Here is a 21,043-nt window from a genome sequence, read left to right on the forward strand (position 1 = left end):
ATTCATAATGAATCACATTTCTACCTCCTCTTCCTAACTATTAATCTTAAAACTCCACATTTACCAATTTCTCACTTTTCTTGAAAAAATATAATTAAAGATTCCCAATATTTTGTAAAAGTCCCAAGTGATTTTTCTTCTTAAAATCTGTAACTTCTCCAGTTTTACCAATTCAAACCATTTCCATACCCATTCTTCTTGTGATGGAATGTTCATAGACTTTGAATTGTTTTCTTGTGTAGAAATTCATAAACGTGTTTTGTGGCACAGCCTCAATTTGTGTGTATTCTATATTCTTAAAATAGCGTATCTCACATAATGATTATTAAAATCATCATTTACTTTCACTTTGTCATACCATAAATAATCATGCTATCCAAGCCTCAGATCATGTCCCTTTAAGTCTAGCTCCTATTTTTCAACACTGTCCAGTCCTTTACCAAACCAAACAACATGCAGAGAAGTATAATTTTTAATCTGGAAAACTAAGTCTTCCTCTTTGCTTAGCATTTTGGCATTTTTTCCTTTTGCTTTATGAAATTTGGCAGATCTTTCTACCATTTTTAAATGGTGGCTATTTATCAAAATTGGTACTGTCTGGAATAGAAATAACATTTTTCACAAATTTTCATCTTCTTTATCACAAATGTCTCCAACAGTGACAAGTTAGGTTTCTTCCATATCTGCAGATCTTATTTTATCATATTCTACATTTTTAAATAATTAGAAATCTAAATAATCTAGAAATAATGCAGAATTTTTGTTTGTCACTATGATTCCTACATATTTAACATTTTTCTTTCTTAAAACCAGACCACTCCACCAATTTCAGTTTGTCTACTTTTCTCAAATTCTTTTTAATCAACTTAGTCATCTGTATATCTTTTAACATATTTAGAAACATCTCAATACTATCCAGGGGATTTTCTAATGCAATCATTGAGTCATCTGCAAATCCCCTTAACATAGATATTTCTTTTTATATATTCTACTATTTAATCCTCTCTTCTTGTCGATTAACTCTATTTAACACTGTGAGGGCCATAATAAATAGCAAGGAAAGAAAGGGCAACCCTGCCTTGTACCTTTCTGAGTTTTATATGAATTTAATTCTTTATTAACTAAAATATGTGCTGTTTATATATCATACGTTGTTTTTGTCTGCTCAAAGTTCTGCTCAAAACTTTATTTTCTAAAATTTCAAAAAGAAAATCCCAACTCAGATTGTCAAAAGCTTTTTCTACATTCAGAAAAACCAATGTAACTTGTCTCTTATTGTGTTTTTTCAGATATTCTGAGATAGGTATTACACATGCTGTATTATTTCTCAATCTTTTTTATTTAAAAAAATGTTCATTTTTGTGAATAAATTCTTGTAGAACTCATTTTAGCTCTTTCTGCCAAATTTAAACAAATATTTTGGTAAACTCTCCAGTTAAAAAAATTGTCCACTAAATGTCTTAGCAACTAAAAACATATCAATTCTGGAGAAAGATAGGAAGTAGTCCATAACATTGCCATATTTAAATGTCTGGGCATCTAGCATACTCGAATTTTCAATTAAAACGGGATTTTGAGAGTTTAGGTAAAGGTAAAGGTATTACTATGCCGTTAAGTCTAGTCGTGTCCAACTCTGGGGGATGATGCTCATCTCCATTTGTAAGCTGAATAGCCAGCATCATCCGTAGACACCTCCAAGTTCATGTGGCTGGCATTACTGCATGGAGCACTGTTACCTTCCCGCTGGAGCTGTACCTATTGATCTACTCACATTTGCATGTTTTCGAACTGCTAGGTTGGGAGAAGCTGGGGCTAACGACATAAGCTCACCTTGCTCTCCAGATTCAAACCACTGACCTTGTGTATATTTAATATCTTTTCTCAGCTTTTTTGTCCAACTTAGGCTATATTTTCTGTAAGCGTATATATCTGTATCCACTAATATTTTAATTCCTTGCAAATCACTTTGTACCCCCACATATCTATTAGGATGCTTTTTTCTGGTACCAATTTTGACTTAGCATAAAATGTAACATCTTTCTTCTTTTCCAGTGCTGAAGCAAATTCTTTGCCCAGTTTTGGATTATTACAAATATTTGACATCTGTTGTTCTTTTTTTTTTTTTAAAGTGGGTTTCCTGTAGAAAAATCAAACCATGATGGAACTTCCTTAATTAATGAAACATTTCCTTTCTTTTCTGTGGAGGATTAGTTCTTCTAATGTTCCATGTAATACATTTTATAGCAGACCATCAAATTACCTGAGTCTTTATATTCCTCCATCTCTGCACTTTTCCTGTTTTCCTTATCTCAGTCCTGTTTTACATGTCCTCCGGTTCCTCCTCTCCTTATTGTTCTCTTTCTTCCAACTCTTTCATGCATTTTCTTAAAAAATATTTGACTTCTTGCACAATATTTAATGTATAATGTTGTTTAAATATTTTTAAAACCCTTCCAAATTCCACCATCTAAAGGAAATTATCTTCTGCTTCAATTTACCAGTCAGAAAGTATTGTTCTGACCTTTCCTTGAAATTCTGATAGAGATGCCTTTCCTTCTCTCCAACCTTCATTTTGTCTGTATCATTTTCCTGTACAACCTGTTCCCATGTCAATTTCTTGATGAAAGGAACAACAGCAACTTCTGTGAGATTGCACTGAGTCACTACCCATGAACTTACATGATATACTGTGTCCAATTCAAGTTCCAAATCATCTCCTTCCCTTCTTCGAAAAAGTGACAAGTTTATCAAACATTCTGTCACATATATTTTCATTACGGTGTTCTGGGATTCCTCAGAAGTCATCAAAGCAAATGGTGTCTAGAGATGTTCATGTTCTTTGACCTGTATTCTATATTTTCTTTTAGTTTCTCTGCTTTAGTTTCCATTTAGTTTTCATTTATCCGCTTCATCTAATTCCACTTTCAAATATCTTTTAAAGTTAGATTCCATTGGGCTAATTTGGTCTTTAACTGATTGAAATTTTTCCAAACAGCTTTGATTTGTATCAGCAGTCTTTGATGGCATTTCCACTATTCCTCTCTAGCCTCAATGATGTTGTCCTCAGTGTCTTTAGCCTTTAGTCTAGAGATAGTCCGCATTATTACAGTTTCATCAATATTAAAGAAACAACTGCGGGGGGGGGGGGGGAGATCTACTGCATTTCACTGGTTGTATGATGCAATTTTCCTGTTTTATTGGCTTCAAAAGCCGGCTGCTTCTTACAATAGATGATGTTCTAGATGCATAGGTTTGGAGTGGGCGTAAAACAGGAAAAAGTGCACCTTCCCCAGACAAGGGAGAGGATGAACACTTCTACCAACCCCACCATTTTGTCCCGCTGAGAAAAAGCTGCTTCCTGCTGCCTCCTTGACAAACCCATAGACTGCATGAATCTTTCCACTAAGTCTATGGGCTCTCTGGGGAGGCAGAAAAGCAAGACTTAGCCTTAGTTCAACTGGACTGGCTAATGGTGAGGACAAAATGGTGGGGCTGTTGGAAAAGCAGAATATTCTAATATTCTAAGAATTTAAAGAAAATAAATTGACGCTTCAAAAGGTATGTTCTTTCCCCCCAAAATCAGCACTCCAATAATAGGCTGCATCTTAGACTCGATGGCGTCCTAGATTTGGGGAAATATGGTATTTGAATGCAGTAATTGATTTCTACCACCAGATGTCATTCCCTTCCCATTATTTCAAATCAGTGCTATTTACAGCATGGTTTAGTCTCTTCATTTCTCAATTGTATTTTTAAAAAACCCAGGATGGATATCCTTGTTCTTATAGAGGTCTATGGTATGTACTATTTTTCCTACAGTTTTTATAATAATTAATAGTCCTTTTGATTTTAAAAAATGTAGAAAGTCAATGAAGTTAAATACTTTTTGTAATCTATCCTCCCACTTCACCACTTAAACTGTTTGTATTAATTCATAATGATCCCAATTCCATTTTAAAGAGTAGTAATATTGTCATGATTAAATTTACCCACTTTCAAACCACTGTCAGCAGAAATTGTGTTCTTGTAAGATAATTCCACCACTAGGTCCAGAAAGTTAAAACATAATCTAGGTCAATGGTTCTCATCCAATGGGTCCCCAGATGTTTTGGCCTTCAGTTCCCAGAAATCCTAACAGCTGGTAAACTGACTGGAATTTCTGGGAGTTGTAGGCCAAAATACCTGGGGAACCACAGGTTGTGACCACCGATTTAGGCAAATTCTTTACTTGATTGTAAAAAGTTGACTTCGCAGAGCTTTTATCTGATTATTGAGCATGGTGATGCAAGCTGACAGTAATATTTCCTTCTGTTGCATCCATGCTCCTTTACCACCCAAACATGGCTTTTGGGTTGTCAGGAATGTAAAACTGAGACACAGGTAGATAATCCTCAGATCCTCTATGCCAAGGAGGAATCTTTCATTGACTGAGTTTTTTTATGGTAGCAATTGTTATGTCTGGCACTTACATAGGGCTACAGCAAGTTGCCATTTCAACATGAAATAAAAAGCATTCTGTTATAGGACAGTCTTAATCATAAATTGTTATATTGATCTATATTTTTGCAACCCCTCCAGTCAGGCCCGTAGCTAGGATTTTGCTTGGGGTTGAGTCTGAGTGAGAGAGGATCTACCCTAGCCAATCTTTTGTTTCGTTATCCCAATACCCCCATGCATATGAGATATATTGAGCATGGTGATCAGCTCAGGATATGAATAAACATAACAGTTTAAATAATAAATGTAAGGCCTTCTCACACACCACCCCAAGAATTTCGGGTGGGGGGAGCTGAAGCCCCTCAAGCCCCCCCCCCCCCCCAGCTACATGTGTGTCTCCAGTATATCAGTGGATCACTTTTTGCCATGTCTAGATAATTGAGAAAGCATCAAATACCTCTGAGAACTCCTTCCTTTGTCAAGGGAGAGAACCATATGCGTAACTACTCAGAGTCAGGGATTTTAATCCTCAGAGTTGACTGGCATAGCATTTAAACAAATTGACCCCTTCCATGTATATTTTCAACAGTGTCTTGTAGTTTCTTTTGAGGTTTGTTGTACATCTACATTAGCAGTTTAAATCCATCTAAGTGCTAAGGATTCCCCAACGGAAGGATAATAACTGTAATTTTTCAAGGATGCTCTAGTTTTCCTGTTGATGCTTCTTTCCAAGGAATCTTGTACTAAGAATTACATCTGTTCTCATTTGTGGTTAATTATATTTACCTGAAAATAGAACCGCTTAGTTTCTGTTTAGCCATAATAAAATCAGTTGAAGTTTTGCAAGTTGTTGGATATACATGGGGAGCAAAACAGTGGTGGCGAATAAGGCAAAGGCATTGTTTACTTGTTGCAGTTATTTATTTGAGACTCAAGTAGAGTCTCGCTTATCCAACCTCTGCTTATCCAACGTTCTGGATTATCCAACACAGTCTGCCTTTTAGTAGTCAATGTTTTTGTAGTCAGTGTTTTCAATACATTACAATGTTTTGGTGCTAAATTCGTAAATACAGTAATTACTACATAATGTTACCGTGTATTGAACTGCTTTTTTCAATTGATTTGTTGTAAAACATGATGTTTTGGTGCTTAATTTGTAAAATCATAATGTAATTTGACATTTAATAGGCTTTTCCATAATCCCTCCTTATTATCCAACATTTTCACTTATCCAACATTCTGCCGGCCCATTTATGTTGGATAAGCGAGACTCTGCTGCTGCTCAGTTGTTTAGTCATCTCCGATTCTTCGTGACCAGAGACAAGACTCTACTGTATGTTAAAATGTATGTAGATGAGGAATATGCATCCAGCAAGGCAATACATAGGGTTTAATAGAGTTGGAAGTAAGATAACCCTTCTATTCAATCTCTCCAAAGATATAACAACATATCGCAACCTAAAGCAGGCCTGCACAACTTGTGAGGAGTAAGGGGCCAATATTTGATAGGCTAAGCCTATGATATGTTTTTATCATTTTCAAAGTAAGATATAATTATAATTGATGACTAATTAGGATTATTGTATTATATTTGTCATTCATATGGATAAATGCAGATATTATATCCTGACTGTACGCATTGTTTTATTTTCTAGGTTTTGTGATTGTTTCATGCTACTGGGAAATATTTAGATGTAAAAGGTTCATAAATACTAAATAAATTATTGCTACTAAAGGGTTTTTTTTGGCTTGTTATAATCTTATTGTTTTGTCAGAAAGTGTTAATTATTTTGTTTCGGGTTTTAGATAAGACATTTGAACTAATGAGGCCAGAATTCACTCTCAATATCTATTTCAAGCATTTTTAAATGCAAGCAATTCTATGGTTTCTATTTAACACATTTTATATCTGTCCTGGTTCACATTCTTTGTTATTTATCATTGTTAGTTTTAATAAATGATTATTCAAATTTACCACATATACTTTCTATTCTTCATATATGGCAGACCTACTTATTATGTCATACTATTTGATTTGAAAGAAAGTTACTGTTCAAGTAGTACACAATCAACAATAAATATTTTGTACTCAATTAACCCGAGTTAACAAGTGTTTTAAAATTTAATGAGAAACAAGACAAAGGGACAGATAATAAAGAATGGTTCTTCAACATGCACTTAAAAGTGAGAATTGTTGGAGGTTGTCTAATATCAGAGGGAAAATATTTCCCGTAGAGGGTGCCACCCCTCTCTCAAGAACATGTGTTACCATTAGAAGAGCCTCTGCAGATGATGCATTCAGGAACAGCAGTTTTTGCTATGTAATAAAATCTAACGAAATCCAAAATACACATAATGATGATACCTTTGCTAGGCCAACAAAAACGTCAGAAATACATCATTCCCGCTTTTGAAACACACTTATTGCTAAAGATGTTAAAAACCATATACAAGAAGATACGTGTTAATTTTACAGTAACAATCCTGCATGATGTTTGAGATGTTTGCATAAGTTGATATTTTAAGTGGTCTTGAGGGAAGATTGATGCAGGTAAAGACTCCAACCCTTCAAGTCATTGTGAGCACTAACAAAAAGGAAGTTTAAGTCAACATTTAGTCTTACCCTTTCTTGTACAAGGCTGGAAACTTCTTTTGTATGTTAGTAGATGTCAAGGACTCAATAGGTCTATTAGAAAGATAATCTCTCAAACATTTTCTGGCATAAAAAATTGGAATTGCCTCTCTTAAAAGCATCCAGGAGCAACAGTGTATGTTGCAGATCCTACTAATTTTCTCTCCCACCAACTGTTTGATATTAGGAATACCAATACATTGTAGCTAGAAATGGACTTCTGGAATTGTTTCCCACCCATCTCGTAGCATATTTAGAAGTCCATGTGGCCTCCAGTGAGTCCCCAGTGCAGAAAACTGGCACCCGCACCACCACAGTTACCCACTGCTACCTCATATGCCAACAATGAAAATCTTAAGTAGCATACAAAGGTCTGTATGCTTCAGAAGATCAGTATCTTGACCACTGTTTTCACAGTATTATCAGTATAGCTACAGTTTCCATAACAGCCAAATGTTAAAAGAAGAAGCAAAGACCACCATCATTAAAACAACGATTTTCCTGCTATCAACTTCACTGGACTGGCCACATTGTCTGAATGTCTAACCACCATCTCTCAAAGCAGTTACTTTATTTTCAACTCAAGAACGGAAAATGAAATGTTGGCTGACAACCAAAGAGATTTAAAGATGGGCTTAAAGCTAACCTAAACAAATCTGATTTAAAACTCAGAACTGGGAAGCCTTGGTCCTGACCCATTGTAAGTGGAATTCAGCTGTTAGCAACATGCCATGGATTTTGAAACAACATGAATACAGGGCGAAAGGAAGAAACTTGTCAAGAATTTCTTCCTTTTCAGATGGAAGGCAGTCATGGGAAGGGTTTGCCAGACACGCAAACAAGGATTTGCGCGTCAAGAAAACCCTTGTCAGGACCGCCTTCCATCTGGAAATCTATGTCCTCACTACAAAAGACCATGTGGATTCAAAATACGTCTTCCCAGTCATTTACGTATCCACCCCCAAGACCCCTCTTAGAAGACAGCCACACTTGGCCACAAGTGATCGCCCATGATGAAAAGGGACTTGGAGCGGGTGCCACGTGGGCCCATCGTGATATAGATTATTCACTTGATCTTTAAAGTGAGTACAATTTTATCTGAAACAAAGTAACATATTTATGTGTCCTGGACTTGGAGAAGAAAGTGATATTTTGGACGAGGAAATAGTATTTCAGGGGTTCCTTATGAGTGTTTGCACCACTGCAGAAGACACTATCCCCCCCCCCACCCAAAAAACAAGCACATGCAACACTATAGACAGATCTGGCCATAACTCCTTCATGGAGCAAGGAATGAAAAAGCACATGGTCAGATAAATTACTGCATATACTATGTCACATTCCCAGGTGACATCTACCATTGTTGATCACAAACTCCAAATTAGTTGGACTTTTACAATAGCAGCACCAAGGTTACCACAGAGACTACAAATTATAAGCCCCGACCTTTATCATTAAAATCCTCTCTAAATGCCCAAACTTCATATAAATAAAAAGAAAATACAAATATGACAGCATAAAAATATGATAAGAACTGCCATTAAGGCGATGCCTCACTGAATAATATTCATCCTTTTCATCTTTTTTAATCCAAATGTGAAGAAAGCAATTATGCTTCTGAGATGCCATATATAAAGATTATTCAGGACTTCTGCTAGGTCAAAAATTAGAATGGTATCAGATCACTTAAGAAATGTAACTATTGTTCTGATCAATATCCAGCAAATACCCAAAAGAATGATGGTAAACTTCAGTCTATATAACAAGGAAAGGAGGCGAGGATAAAGGGAATCTAGGAACATCTAAGACTAACACATTTATTTTACCATGAGTTTTTGTGGATTTCAGTCTGTGAAATACAGAAAGTTAACACTGAATGAACCGATTAAAAGTGCTACTAGACTTGTTTCCCCCTTTTCATTTCCATTTTATGTTGCAACAAACTAGCTCAGCTGTCTCTTTGAAAACTGCCACGTGTTTATATGGGACTGAAGTGATCTAAGGATGTCACTACATTGAAAATAATTCTTAAAATGAAGCTGTAAAGTTATGTTATCAGCATACTACAAAGGGGGATTTGTAAGTGAATGAGAATGAAAGTAGATGGATTTGTAAATTGTCCTTGTAATCTGCTGAAGGGCTGAGTAAAATAGCAACCATAATAAACAAAGCCTTGCCTTAGACTGCCTAGTGAAGTGAAGTTTGAATTGGGTATTTCCAAATGATCACATTTTAAAGTGCATTCATTGCCATGTCTTATATAAGCAGCAGACTGAAAAATCTGCTGTTACAGTAGTTATTTAAGAGGGGAGATGTTACTAGAGAGTTGTAGCACCTTTTTCTTAAAATTTAAGACTTAAAGTGTTCATTCGATCAAAGCTGGTGTCGTTCAGTATAATATTATAATAGCAGTCATGTAGTTCTCTGTAAAATACCACATCAGATATGAATAAAACAATGGCTATCAATTCCTTCAAAGTCCAAATACCACAGGAAAGGACACATCATGATGAATGCCACCTACTTTTATTGGGTAGCAGCTAATCCTATGTACGACAGCAAGGATCAAGTAATATTAAAGTTGTTGGTTTTAAATCCTTTTGTAGTGTGTTCTAGCTTTCAAATGCTGACAATTCAAAAGGGCACCCTCTCTACTGCTAGAGGGAGGACAGACCCAGGGAATAGGCACTTTAATAAAAGTGTCAAATCTTTCGTGTTGCCCTGATCCGTAGAGAAAAAGAGAATTCTGAACAATACTTGGAATTTTGCCCAGAATTATCCCATAAAGATAGTTGTATAGCACATGCCTTTCAGATGCTTTGAAAATAATGAGATGACTTAAGTTAGCAAAAGCTGATTATTAAAACAATAATATACAAAACAGAGTACTGGGAAATTTCTTATTTTCCCTGTTACCAATTCCTTGACATTCTATTTTTGTTTTTTTTTGTTTTTCTATATATGAAGTTACAGATAGATGTTTTACAATAAAATCCTCAGTAATTGCCATAAAATCTTCTTTTAAAGCATTTTGTACATTTATGAAAACATTCACATATTTAACTTTTAGAGGCAGACAATATTAGCTAATTATGTGTTAAAGAATAAGATTTCTAACTTTGGCCTTCAGATTATGTTTGAGAAAAAATAGGTGCTGTATACATTTTCAGGCAATCCCCAAGTTACGAACAAGATAGGTTCTGTAGGTTTGTTCTTCAGTTGAATGTTGGAACAAGTACATTTTTAAGTTGAACTCCAGCTTTGGATAGCATAGGGAAGGGTTAACACCCCTGTGGTATTTTGTTTTGCTATCTGTGCCCCTTTTCAGAAGATTTCACCTCACTTTCTATCCTTGTGAAGTTTTGAAAAATTTGGCTTGTTGTGGAAACAAGTGTTGGTGAGAAAGCTTCAGTAGAGACCCCTTTAACCCACGATAATAACTCTTTCAGGAGTGAATTTTCCTTCCTAAGAATAGATTTTTTCACTTCCTGTTGTCTCACCCCCGCCCTTAATTATGAATTGTTTGTAAACCAGGAGTTTCTACTTTTTTTGTAGACGTTATATAAAACTGGAGCCCCCGATGGCTCAGTGGATTAAACCACTGAACTGCTGAACTTGATGACTGCAAGGTTGGCAATTCGAATCCGGGGAGCGGGGTGAGCTCCTGCTGTTAGCCCTAGCTTCTGCCAGTCTAGCAGTTCGAAAACATGCACATGTGAATAGATCAATAGGTACTGCTCCAGCAGGACAGTAAAGATGCTCCATGCAGTCATGTTGGCCACATGACCTTGGAGGTGTCTATGGACAACGCCGGCTCTTCGGCTTAGAAATGGAGATGAACACCAACCCCCAGAGTTGGCCTAGACCTAATGTCAGGGGAAGACCTTTACCTTTACCTATATAAAAATTATTATAGTCTAAATCCATAATATAGGATTTATCAACTTGTTATGTGACAACGTATCAACTTGATATGTGATATGTTGACTGTTGGTTCAGTTGGATTTAAATAAGTGCCTAGATAATACTACATTTTTATGTAATGTTATTCAGCCTTTGTGGGATCCCACTCATAGGGACATAGGGCTGCTATACTTGGGAGTGCCGCTGTTGAGCTTTAACTGATATGCAAGCTGTGAATCTTCATATGGAAGATAGGCTTATCTGTAGTGGTTACATTAGTTTACTAATTACAAAATGATTTACTAATTAGATTATTAATGATCTTTGCCCTGGTGGAGATTGTGATGGCTAGACTGTTTCTGGTATGTCTTGAAAGACTACATATCACTAGTCTTCTACCAACTGTACTGATTTCTAGTTTGCTTGCATGCTTCATTTGAGGTGTTGTTTTTTATCTAGAAACCAATCAATATCTGGGGCAGAGTACCTGGAACCTTGTTGCTTCTTCAGTTGCAGCTCTGTTGTATATCCCACTAATTACATGAGATGTAAGCTAAACAAAAAGGGGCTTTCTCATGTTAGCACGCTAATTATGGAACTCTCCCAAATGGGAAGGCAGTTTGACTCCATTCTTGCTGAACTTCAGGCAGACACCATGGCTGCCCAGCATGGCCTTTGGTCGTTAAAACCAGTTTTAGACTTGGCTTTTGGGATTATTTTGGTTTTTTGACATTTTAAGACTTTTCATAGATTTGTTGCATAGTTTATATAGTTTACATTTTTTCAGATTTGTTTTTCTTCTGGAAAGCTCTGACAAACCAAGAAGTGATAAAAATATTGTAAATTAATTAATTGATTAATTAAAGCATCCAGTAATACAGTCATTGGATCTACTGTAGTATTTGGAGTAGGAAATTGATATAGGCATATTTATATACTATATTTATGCTTTAATTTTTCTTTTATTCTTAAGTACCATACAAAAATATGATTGGCAATGTGATACTCAGACAGCAGCCAAAGATAGCAGCAGCAACCTCCTGTAGGATACGTACCAGGGCCCAATGATATTGCTATTGCTTGCCACAGCATCCTGTTCTAACGAAACATTTTAGATTCAGGATAGAGACCTACAAGTTCTCGTTTTTTATTTTTACCATAAAAATATACTATTATTTTTGATGTGTGCAATTACTTGTGAACAGAGCAAGGAAGAACTATTGTATTAATTAACGTGGAGAAACGATGCTGATAACAAAAAGGAAGAACAAAAAAAATTCATGAAATCAAAGGGAAATTTAAACCAAAAGTGGGATGCTCCACAACCCGTAGAAATAAAAAAATAATGGAAACTATAGATGGAAGAATTATATAAAGGAGATGAAAGGGTGACAGATTCATTTGAGAAAGAACCATATGAAGATGAACTTCCAATTTTGGAAAGTGAAGTGGAAGCTCCATTTGGGGAAAAAGAAATCACCATGAACAGAAGACATAGAGGTGCTTCAGTCTACAACAGTGGTTCTCAACCTGGAATCCCCAGATGTTTTTGGCCTACAACTCCCAGAAATCCCAGCCAGTTTACCAGCTGTTAGGATTTCCCAGGTTGAGAACAAGTGGTCTACCGAGACAGAATCTACTCTAGTTCTAACTAAATCTATCAACAAATATGTAAAACAGAACAATGGCCCACAAATTGAAAATGCTCCATCTAGTTCATTCCCCCCAAGCAGGGAACACTATGGATTGCAATAACCAGCAGGCTATTGCATTTATTGTGAATGCAAGCAATGCGATGCTCAGGAAAAGGACTTTGAGTGAGAAATGCCAGGTATTCAAGATGAGTTCAAAAAAGAAAGATGCACTAGAGTTATATTGCAAACATATGTAATGGAGCTCACCAAACAATTTCAGGAAAAAAATCATCTTGTGCTGTTTAGATTATACCAGAGCCTTTTACTGTATATATCATGAAAAACTATGGATTGTGCTTAAAGAAAGCAGTGTGCTGCAACATTTGGTTGTTTTGATGCATAACCTCTACTCAAGATAAGAGTTTTCCTTTTTTCATCAGTATAGACAACCTGTGAACTATCTAGTTAGTTTACTAGCTATGAAATATCGAGGATGTAGAGGCATTTGTATAGTGTGGAATTGTGGTGTGGGGAGACAAATAGTTATTTGTGTGCTTTATTGATGATGAAATTCATTCGGCTATCTAATGGCATGGCATTTAATTCAATGTCTAAAATTAACTTGCTGCACACTGACTAAACTAACAGAATAAACCTTTATCCTTTTAAGAACTTGCTCAGGGCTCCTTTCTGACAATCTTATTACATCATGAATAGAGGAAGTACAATATTTATTGCAAATTCTTATTACTTTGCCCCAAGGTGTACATTCTTCTAAAACCACACCTGGTTTAATCTCAGAAAGTATATCCAGACTACTAGAATTCTGCGTTGTATGCATTCATATTTCACTTGTGTTCCTTATACCATGTAAGGTTGTTTCAGTGCACTAATCCTGTATGTGTTTTTAGTTTTACTGCTTAAGAATTTACATAATAATTCTTCAAAGAAGTCAAGTATTTACTGTTGTGTCCCTTTAGCTTTACCCTTACATTAGTGATTTATAACTTCCTAGAAGAATAAAAACAAGTTTTACAAGTTTATTTGTAGGTCCTTGAGTAGGGATTATTTAGTATAATTAACAGTGCAAACTCCGCAGAATACCTATAAATCTTTTTGAAGACTTATTCTGCTTGCAGTGTAAATTCTGACATTTTGAAATACTATCAAACAGGATTGCTTCTCTTAAAAATGCTCTGTTAGTCACAATTAAAGTAGTAGAGAAATAGAAGAAAACACATTATTAAAATGATCAGGAAAAATCTATATTCCTTCGCAAATATAATAATTGAGTAATCCTTCCATTCACCATAGCACGGGAGAAGACTGCTTAATGCTGCCTTGTCATGCATTAATAAAAAGTTTCAGGATGTCCCAGAGTTCAAACGTGTTTTGGGTCAATATAAACAGTTGTGTTGCTTCCTATTTGGGAAGTGGCTGTGGCTGTTTACACCACCATCCCACTTTTCCTGAACTTGTGAAGCCCAGGGACAACCTTGCCCCCATCATTCTGGGCTTTGCCATGACCGCTGGGCATGAAACTTGAGGTGTTCATCGCTCAGCTCAAGGAGTGATACAAGCTGGAGTGACAAGGCTCTTCCCCCTGACATGTCACTTTGTCACTCTGCCTAGCATCACTACAGGCACCAAGTGACAATCACCACCATTTTTCTGATTGATGGGCACTGCATATCCAGGATAGCAGGGACAAGGTGATGCTGGTGACCTGGCAGTGCTGAACCAGTGGTGATGTCAAACCAGTTCTGGCACTACTGGGCCATGTGGACATCAACCAGACCCCAAGCTGGCTTGGTGACTGACCATGCGGACAATGGCAATACTGATCTAGGATACCCCACTCCAAATCTTTATCATTTGGGCCACATGTACATGCCCCAAAAGTTGTTGCACCACTCTTTTCTAATGTTCCCAGAGGAAATTGTGTGGAAATATAAACTGTGAAAAACAGAATCAGCTAAGATTGTTTTCCTCTTGATGTAGCCACCATAGAAGCACTACTCCATGCCACATGGGGCATATAAACTGGATTAAAACCAGTGGCTAAATGGAAACACCAAACCCAAGTGTAATTTGTTCTGCAGGATGACAGAGTGCATTCCTCTTTCTAAGAAAGAGGTGTCATACCTTTTTACAATCTTAGAAAGTTTACATGTAAAGGCCTCTCAACCCTAGCTAGTACTTTGATGTGAGAGCATTCCAATGAATTCTAGGTCCTGTATGTTATATTTCATAAAAAGGAACAGGCAAAACCACCTCTGAGTATTCCTTGCCCAAGAAACCCAATGAAATTCATGGGCTCCCCCTAAATTGATAGGAGACTTGAAGTCATGTACACAATATCCATTCAGGCAGAAAGCAAGATCCAAAAGCACATTGTGCAACACAGCTTAAAGGGTAGTCACTAGTATTCACAGAGACAAGCTCTTCATATTTCTCCCTTTAGACACCGCTTTCCTTGCCTAGACACACATTTTAATCAAAATCTGATTGATTTTATCTGCAAAGAAACCAGAAATTTTCTCACAGCAGGAGAGACTTGCATCAGCAGCCAAGTGAAGACAGTCTGGATTAACCAGACTACTTACCACCTGGAACAAATCCAGTGATTGAGGCTTCACAGATAACACATTTGAAGCAAAGGAATATTTCCCTTTTTTATCACATAGTAATGACATAAGCTATATTTTCGATAACTTGATTTAGTAAAATAGACTAACTAGATTTTTCTTTCCATCCTCTGGTGTCATTTGTTATTTGTCTTCATGTCACAAATAAAATGGAAATCCAGGATTAAACCCCTTGATATTGAAAGACATAAGGCCAAAGCCACCAAAGAAGCAACACTATATAGTTTATTCTATCACCTTTCAGATACAGGATATGTTTGCATGTATAAAATTTTAAGAAGGGCAGACATCATTCTCTTTTCAGCAATAAAATATGTAGTGTTGTTTACGCTTCCTTCAGCAAGGAAAATATATTTCTCTTTTTCCTCATTTGTCTTCCTCCCAGATGTAAAAAAGGGGAATATTTTATTCTGTATTTCCTTACTTTGAATAATGGGGGATAGGTAACAGTACTGTGGAAGCTACATGTATTCTCTTTCTCACTATATACCCCTCTCTAGACTTTTAAGGGCCCGTGTCCTTTAAAAATAAGCCAGCCAGGCATCATGGTTTCAGCATTGGACCACAACTTTATCTGTAAAGGCTTGAATTCCTTCTCAGCCATGGAAATCCACCGGATGTCCTTGGACAGCACATACACTCTCAGCCTTAGAGGAAGGCCAAGGCAAACTCCCTCCAAACAAATGTTCCCATGATAGAGTTTTCATCACCAAGAAACAACTTGAAAGCACAAAAAAATTGCTTTTAAGTCTTGGTGGCAATAAGAGTCATATAGGTGCAACAATAGTGGCATGGTTAATATGAAAAGGATAGGAAGTATAGTGTTCCCTACTTCGCTGTTTGCGGACTCCCTGTTTCACGGTTTTTTGATAAACGAAAACAATTTTACAAATCATTAAAAATTATGATTTACAGTGGCGGTGGTCTCAGTCGGGTGCAGATGGCATGGCAGAGAAGGAGCCAAAACAGCAGCAGGAGGAGAAGGAGGCGGCACCATGTTCCCCTGCCTCTTTCTTCCCTTCCCTCCCTCCCTCCCTCCCTCCCTCCCTCCCTCTTTCTACTTCCTTCCTAAGGAGAAGTCTAGTGTCCCTACTTCGCGGATTTTCACTTATTGCGGGTAGTCCTGGAATGTAACCCCTGTGATAAGTGGGTGAGCACTGTACAATTTTCTGCTTCATGGCTTGCCCCAAGTAAATAAGAACATAACAAAACTACACTTTTAATCCAGGCCAAGAGGGTAATCAAGTCAATTACTACTAGAAACTCAGTCTCAACAAACACATACTATATGGATTGATTAACGGATTGCATTTGTATGGTGCCTTTTTCCCAGAGTGGAACCCAAGGCAGCTTCCAAAACAATTAAAAATATTCATATGTTTTTTAAAAAAACAATCTTATAAACAACACACAAAACAGTATAAAAACATTTTAAACACATGCACAAAGTAAAAAAAATCTCCATAAAAGCTCTCCTACTTACATTTAAAAACCTGCTTGAATAAGAATGTTTTTGACTTCCACAAAAAAGAAAGCAAGGAAGAGACAACCTGGCTTCCCTTGAAAGCAAGCTTCACTCAAAAGGCTGTTTCTTGTGTTTCTATATAGATATTTTATACAAAAATGATCCAAAAAACCTGGAGTGACATCCATACGTCAATTATACCTTATCTCTTATCGGTACTGTTCCATTATCCGGGTGGAGGCCAAAAGGGGTTGCTAGACAGAGAAGGATAGTCCATTTTATAGGGGTGGAGGGTGGGTTGAAGGAGGAAAACCAATTACCCCTATTTTCCTGTTATTCCCCCCACTCATGTTCCTTCGTGGAAACAACCCTTATTTCTGATATGGGAAGGGGGGAGGGGGAATAACCAGCAAAAATGGGGGAAATTGTTTTCCTCTCTCCAATTGAAAAATGGACTGTTCTTCTCTCTTTAGTGCCCACTTGTGACCTCTGCCCAGATAATGGAACAGTACCCGCTTATAAAAAAAAAAAGGAATTATCTCTTCTTGAGTAGAGGAGAGATTTTTATAGGTAGCATTCTAAATAAGAAATTTAGTTTAGGTAATATCTTCATTTTAACCAATGCTATTCTACCGAAACATGATAGCTTAAATTTAGCATACTCTGACAATTTAGTATTCACTTCCTTTCTTACTTTTGTAAAATTGTTTATCTCTGAATTCTCTAACTCTTTAGATATGTTTATTCCTAGATATTTAATTTTCTCTCTAGTTTTTGTTTTTATTTTTCCTTCCTGTATAAGTTTTTTCCTTTTCTTCCTGATAGTTAAATAATAACATTTCTGTGTTGTTCCGCTTAACTTATAGGCCTGTTATTTTTCCAAACTCTGAAATTATTTTCAATTTTTCCCATGGTTGTTTTGGATTTTCAACCATTAAAAAGTGTCATCTACAAATAAATGTTTTCTGTGCTTTTCCTTAGTTCCTATTCCTTTTATGTTTACTTCTTCTTTAATTACATTAGCTAATATTTCCATCACTGTTGCAAACAAGATTATGCAAAGGGGGCATCCCTGTCTCCTGCATCGGGTTATCCTTATTTTTTCTCTTAGGTCATCAGAAAAACTTTTCAATAGCAGAAATACCTATGAATGCATTTTTAAAGATAAAAAAGTTATCCAACTCAAAAGCAACACCCCAACTTGGGATGTACTGAAGAACTAAAGGTTTCCTGGAAGGAAACTTTCCAATACAGCTAATTACCCTAACTTCAGCATTGTGAAGAGTTGTTAATAAAATAAATAAATAAATAAATAAAAGCATTTACTGCTCTGTCTACTGCTCTTAGAATAATGGCAATAACTGCATCTTTGGGGTGCTTTTGAGGACCACCCACAAGATAATGTGACACAACAGAAAGTGTTAATGTAAGATTAATGTAATGTGAATGTTTAAATGTAATTTTATGCAATGCTTGTGAATTTAATCTGATCGCATCAGCAGAAAGTGTATTGACACTGAAAGGGTTAATCAGTCAAGCCTCTAATGAACTGTGAAGATGTGACCCTGAGTGTACCTGGAACGGTAGGGAGGATTCAGAGATAGGATTTCATTCGTTCCTCTTACTTCAGTGTCTTTTGTCTTTTTTCTGTCTGTTAGATTGGATGTCAATGCTAGTATGTGCTGTATATTTGCTCTACTCAGTAAAGCTATATGTTTGCTTTTACTGAAGTCTCAAAATGTCCATTCTTCTGTGCTTCAAAGCTTCTGTCACACTCTGACAGAAAGAACATGGGGGAAGCAAGTGGTGAGTGGGCAGGAGGGCAGGCGAGTAAGCAAGGGTGGCAGTCAAGTGGCAAGCAAGCAAGGGGGCAGGCAAGCAGTGAGCAAGCAAGGGGGCAGGCAAACGGTGAGTGAGTAAGGGGGGCAACAAGTAGTGAGTGAGCAATGGGGTGGGTGAGTGATCAAGGGGGTGGGCAAGCAGGCAAGCGAGTGGGGGAGCGGGCACGCTTGCGTGTTAGGAGAGAAAGCGCTGTGTGCCCCTTCTGGCACACGTGCCATAGGTTCGCGACCACTGCCCTAGAGTTTTCAGAGGCTGGCTGAAGAAAACATGGGATTGTTAAGGCTGGACTGTAGCACAGCTGGTAAATCACCAGTAGTAATAAGATCTACCAGCTGAAAGGTGGCCAGTTCAAAGCCTTGTCGGGATGCGTACTCAACCATCAAGCCCAACTTACTGTTTAACTAAGCAGTTCGAAAACAGCATAGAACTGTAAGTAGAGAAATTAGGTACCACTAATTAGCGGGGGGGAGGTATTTTACGACATCATAAAGAACAAGACCAGAAATGCGATGACTAAAAAAGAAGATGGAAGGAGGAAGTCCTGATGGCTCTTTGTCATAGAGAATGGAGCAACAGCACCACTGCCCCCCCCCCCCCATGACTGAATCCGAGCTCAACCTCCAAGGCATTGAAACCGGACTTCGAAACAACATACCTCCTTTCTGTCTGTTCTGTTCTGTCCTGTCTGTCCAAGCAGCAATGCATTTTTGCCATGTATGTGAACTGTGATCCGCCCTGAGTCCCCTAGGGGAGATAGCCCGGAATATAAATAAATTATTATTATTATTATTATTATTATTATGGCTAGAAGGGAATAAAATGTGGGAAAATGCTTTTAAAATGTCACACCTTTGTTCCTTCACTCTTAAAACTGAATCTGTATTCACTTCTTAAATTATTGCAGCAAACTGTCCTGCCATCCTCCTATCTGGTTTGGCCTTTAGACTGTAGGAAAAAATGAAATTGTTTTGGCATGATGAAATAGACAAAAAAAATCAGAATAAAGACATTAAAGCAAAAGAAATGGTATCGGTCAAATACCCTAAAGGCAGTAGTTCCCATCTGATTTTGGAACTTGTGTTGGGTCAGGCTGGTTAGTACTCAAATGAAAGACTAATGATGAAGGCCAGATGCTTTTGGCTATATTTCTGAAGAAGGAACTGGCCAAACCATCTCTGAAAGCCTGTTGGATTAAAACATTGATGAAAGAATGGGCAAGAAAAAGCCTATCCTCCATAGGAAGGAACTTGCAAAGTCTAAGAGTAACCATGAAGAAAACATTGCCTTATGTGCCTCCCTCCATATGCCTTTGAGAATAGCAGGATCAAGAAAAACATCTTTCTCAAAGGTCTTAATGTTTGACTCATATAGGAAAGATATGAAAAAATAATGATAAAAGAGTACGCACAGTCTGGAAATGATTGGGAAAGAGATATATCTTACTGCTGATCATATGCATTCTTTGCTACATTATGTTCAGTCACTTCACAGTTTGGGTTCAGGCATATATTCACTGTGTTATCTCTCTGCTTTTCCTATATCTAACTGGATTTGCTCACTCATACAAAAACAACACGCAAAGCAGCTATTCAAGGTTTGGTTAGAATGCAGGGTTGAGAGCTCTATTCTTTCTGTTAATAATTAACACTTTATTCATCACTTTGTGTCAGAACAGAAGTACGAAAAGGATAATAAACCCGTATTTCAAGAGAGCAACACTGAGAAAATTATAAATATAGCCTCATCACGTTCATCTGTGTTTCTGATCTAAGCAATAAAAAGCCCTTATTCCTTTCAAATTCTCCTTTGTTACTTGCCCAAGATTCATTTTAGATTAATCTTTTATTTTGCTTTTTTTTCTAAAGGACATCCATTACTTTGCACTAGATAAGGATGAATTGGCACTAGCTGAAGTGGCAAAGAAAAAGGCTAACGACATTGACACAGAATCAATAACGACTGCGGCTGGTAAGAATTAATGCTGTTTTTAAAAATGGCTTTTTTGTTTTAATCAATACTTGTTCTTGTATCACTGTCATGTTATGCTTGTAGCACCGTTATTGGCTAATTGGAATTGTTTTGGGAGGTGGGAGGACAAGGATGGCATCTTTGCTGAAGTGGGAAGAGAGATACCCATGCAGAAACGTTCTTTACAAAACAAGAAGGATAGAGATTAACGAATTACTTCCATATGGTAAAAAGAGTGAAAAAACATTTGATCCCGAAACACATATTGATAACATATATTTCATTAAGAACCTTCTTTTAGAGTTAATTCTGAGTAGGCTTCCACAGAGCTTCCTTCAGTCACCAGTCACCAGTTAAATTCTGTAAGGACTTATTTTCAAATTGTGTGGTCCCAAATATTCATTTCAGGCAATGTAGCCTCAATCTCTGTCAAAAATATGTAGACCAGACTTGCAAGGCCCATACAGAGTTTTGGGTCTACAAAAGGATTATTTCGGGTTTTGAATTCTAGAGA

The 21,043-nt window shown here is 37.0% G+C and overlaps 1 protein-coding gene across 6 annotated transcripts in view; it reads left to right on the forward strand.

Annotated features, from left to right (window-relative positions):
• Window positions 1-21,043, forward strand: part of wdpcp (WD repeat containing planar cell polarity effector) — a 222,074-nt gene that overhangs the window by 145,048 nt on the left and 55,983 nt on the right. For all 6 annotated transcript variants that reach the window (XR_010000055.1, XM_062958993.1, XM_062958984.1 and 3 more), the window contains one exon: window positions 20,427-20,529. Coding sequence is in view for 5 of the 6 variants with exons in the window: in XM_062958993.1 (XP_062815063.1) it covers window positions 20,427-20,529 (103 nt within the window). In the remaining variant the exon portion in view is untranslated. The remainder of the gene's footprint in view (window positions 1-20,426; window positions 20,530-21,043) is intronic.

Source organism: Anolis carolinensis, chromosome 1 (assembly GCF_035594765.1).
Source record: "Anolis carolinensis isolate JA03-04 chromosome 1, rAnoCar3.1.pri, whole genome shotgun sequence".
In the NCBI taxonomy this organism is placed as follows: Eukaryota; Metazoa; Chordata; class Lepidosauria; order Squamata; family Dactyloidae; genus Anolis; species Anolis carolinensis.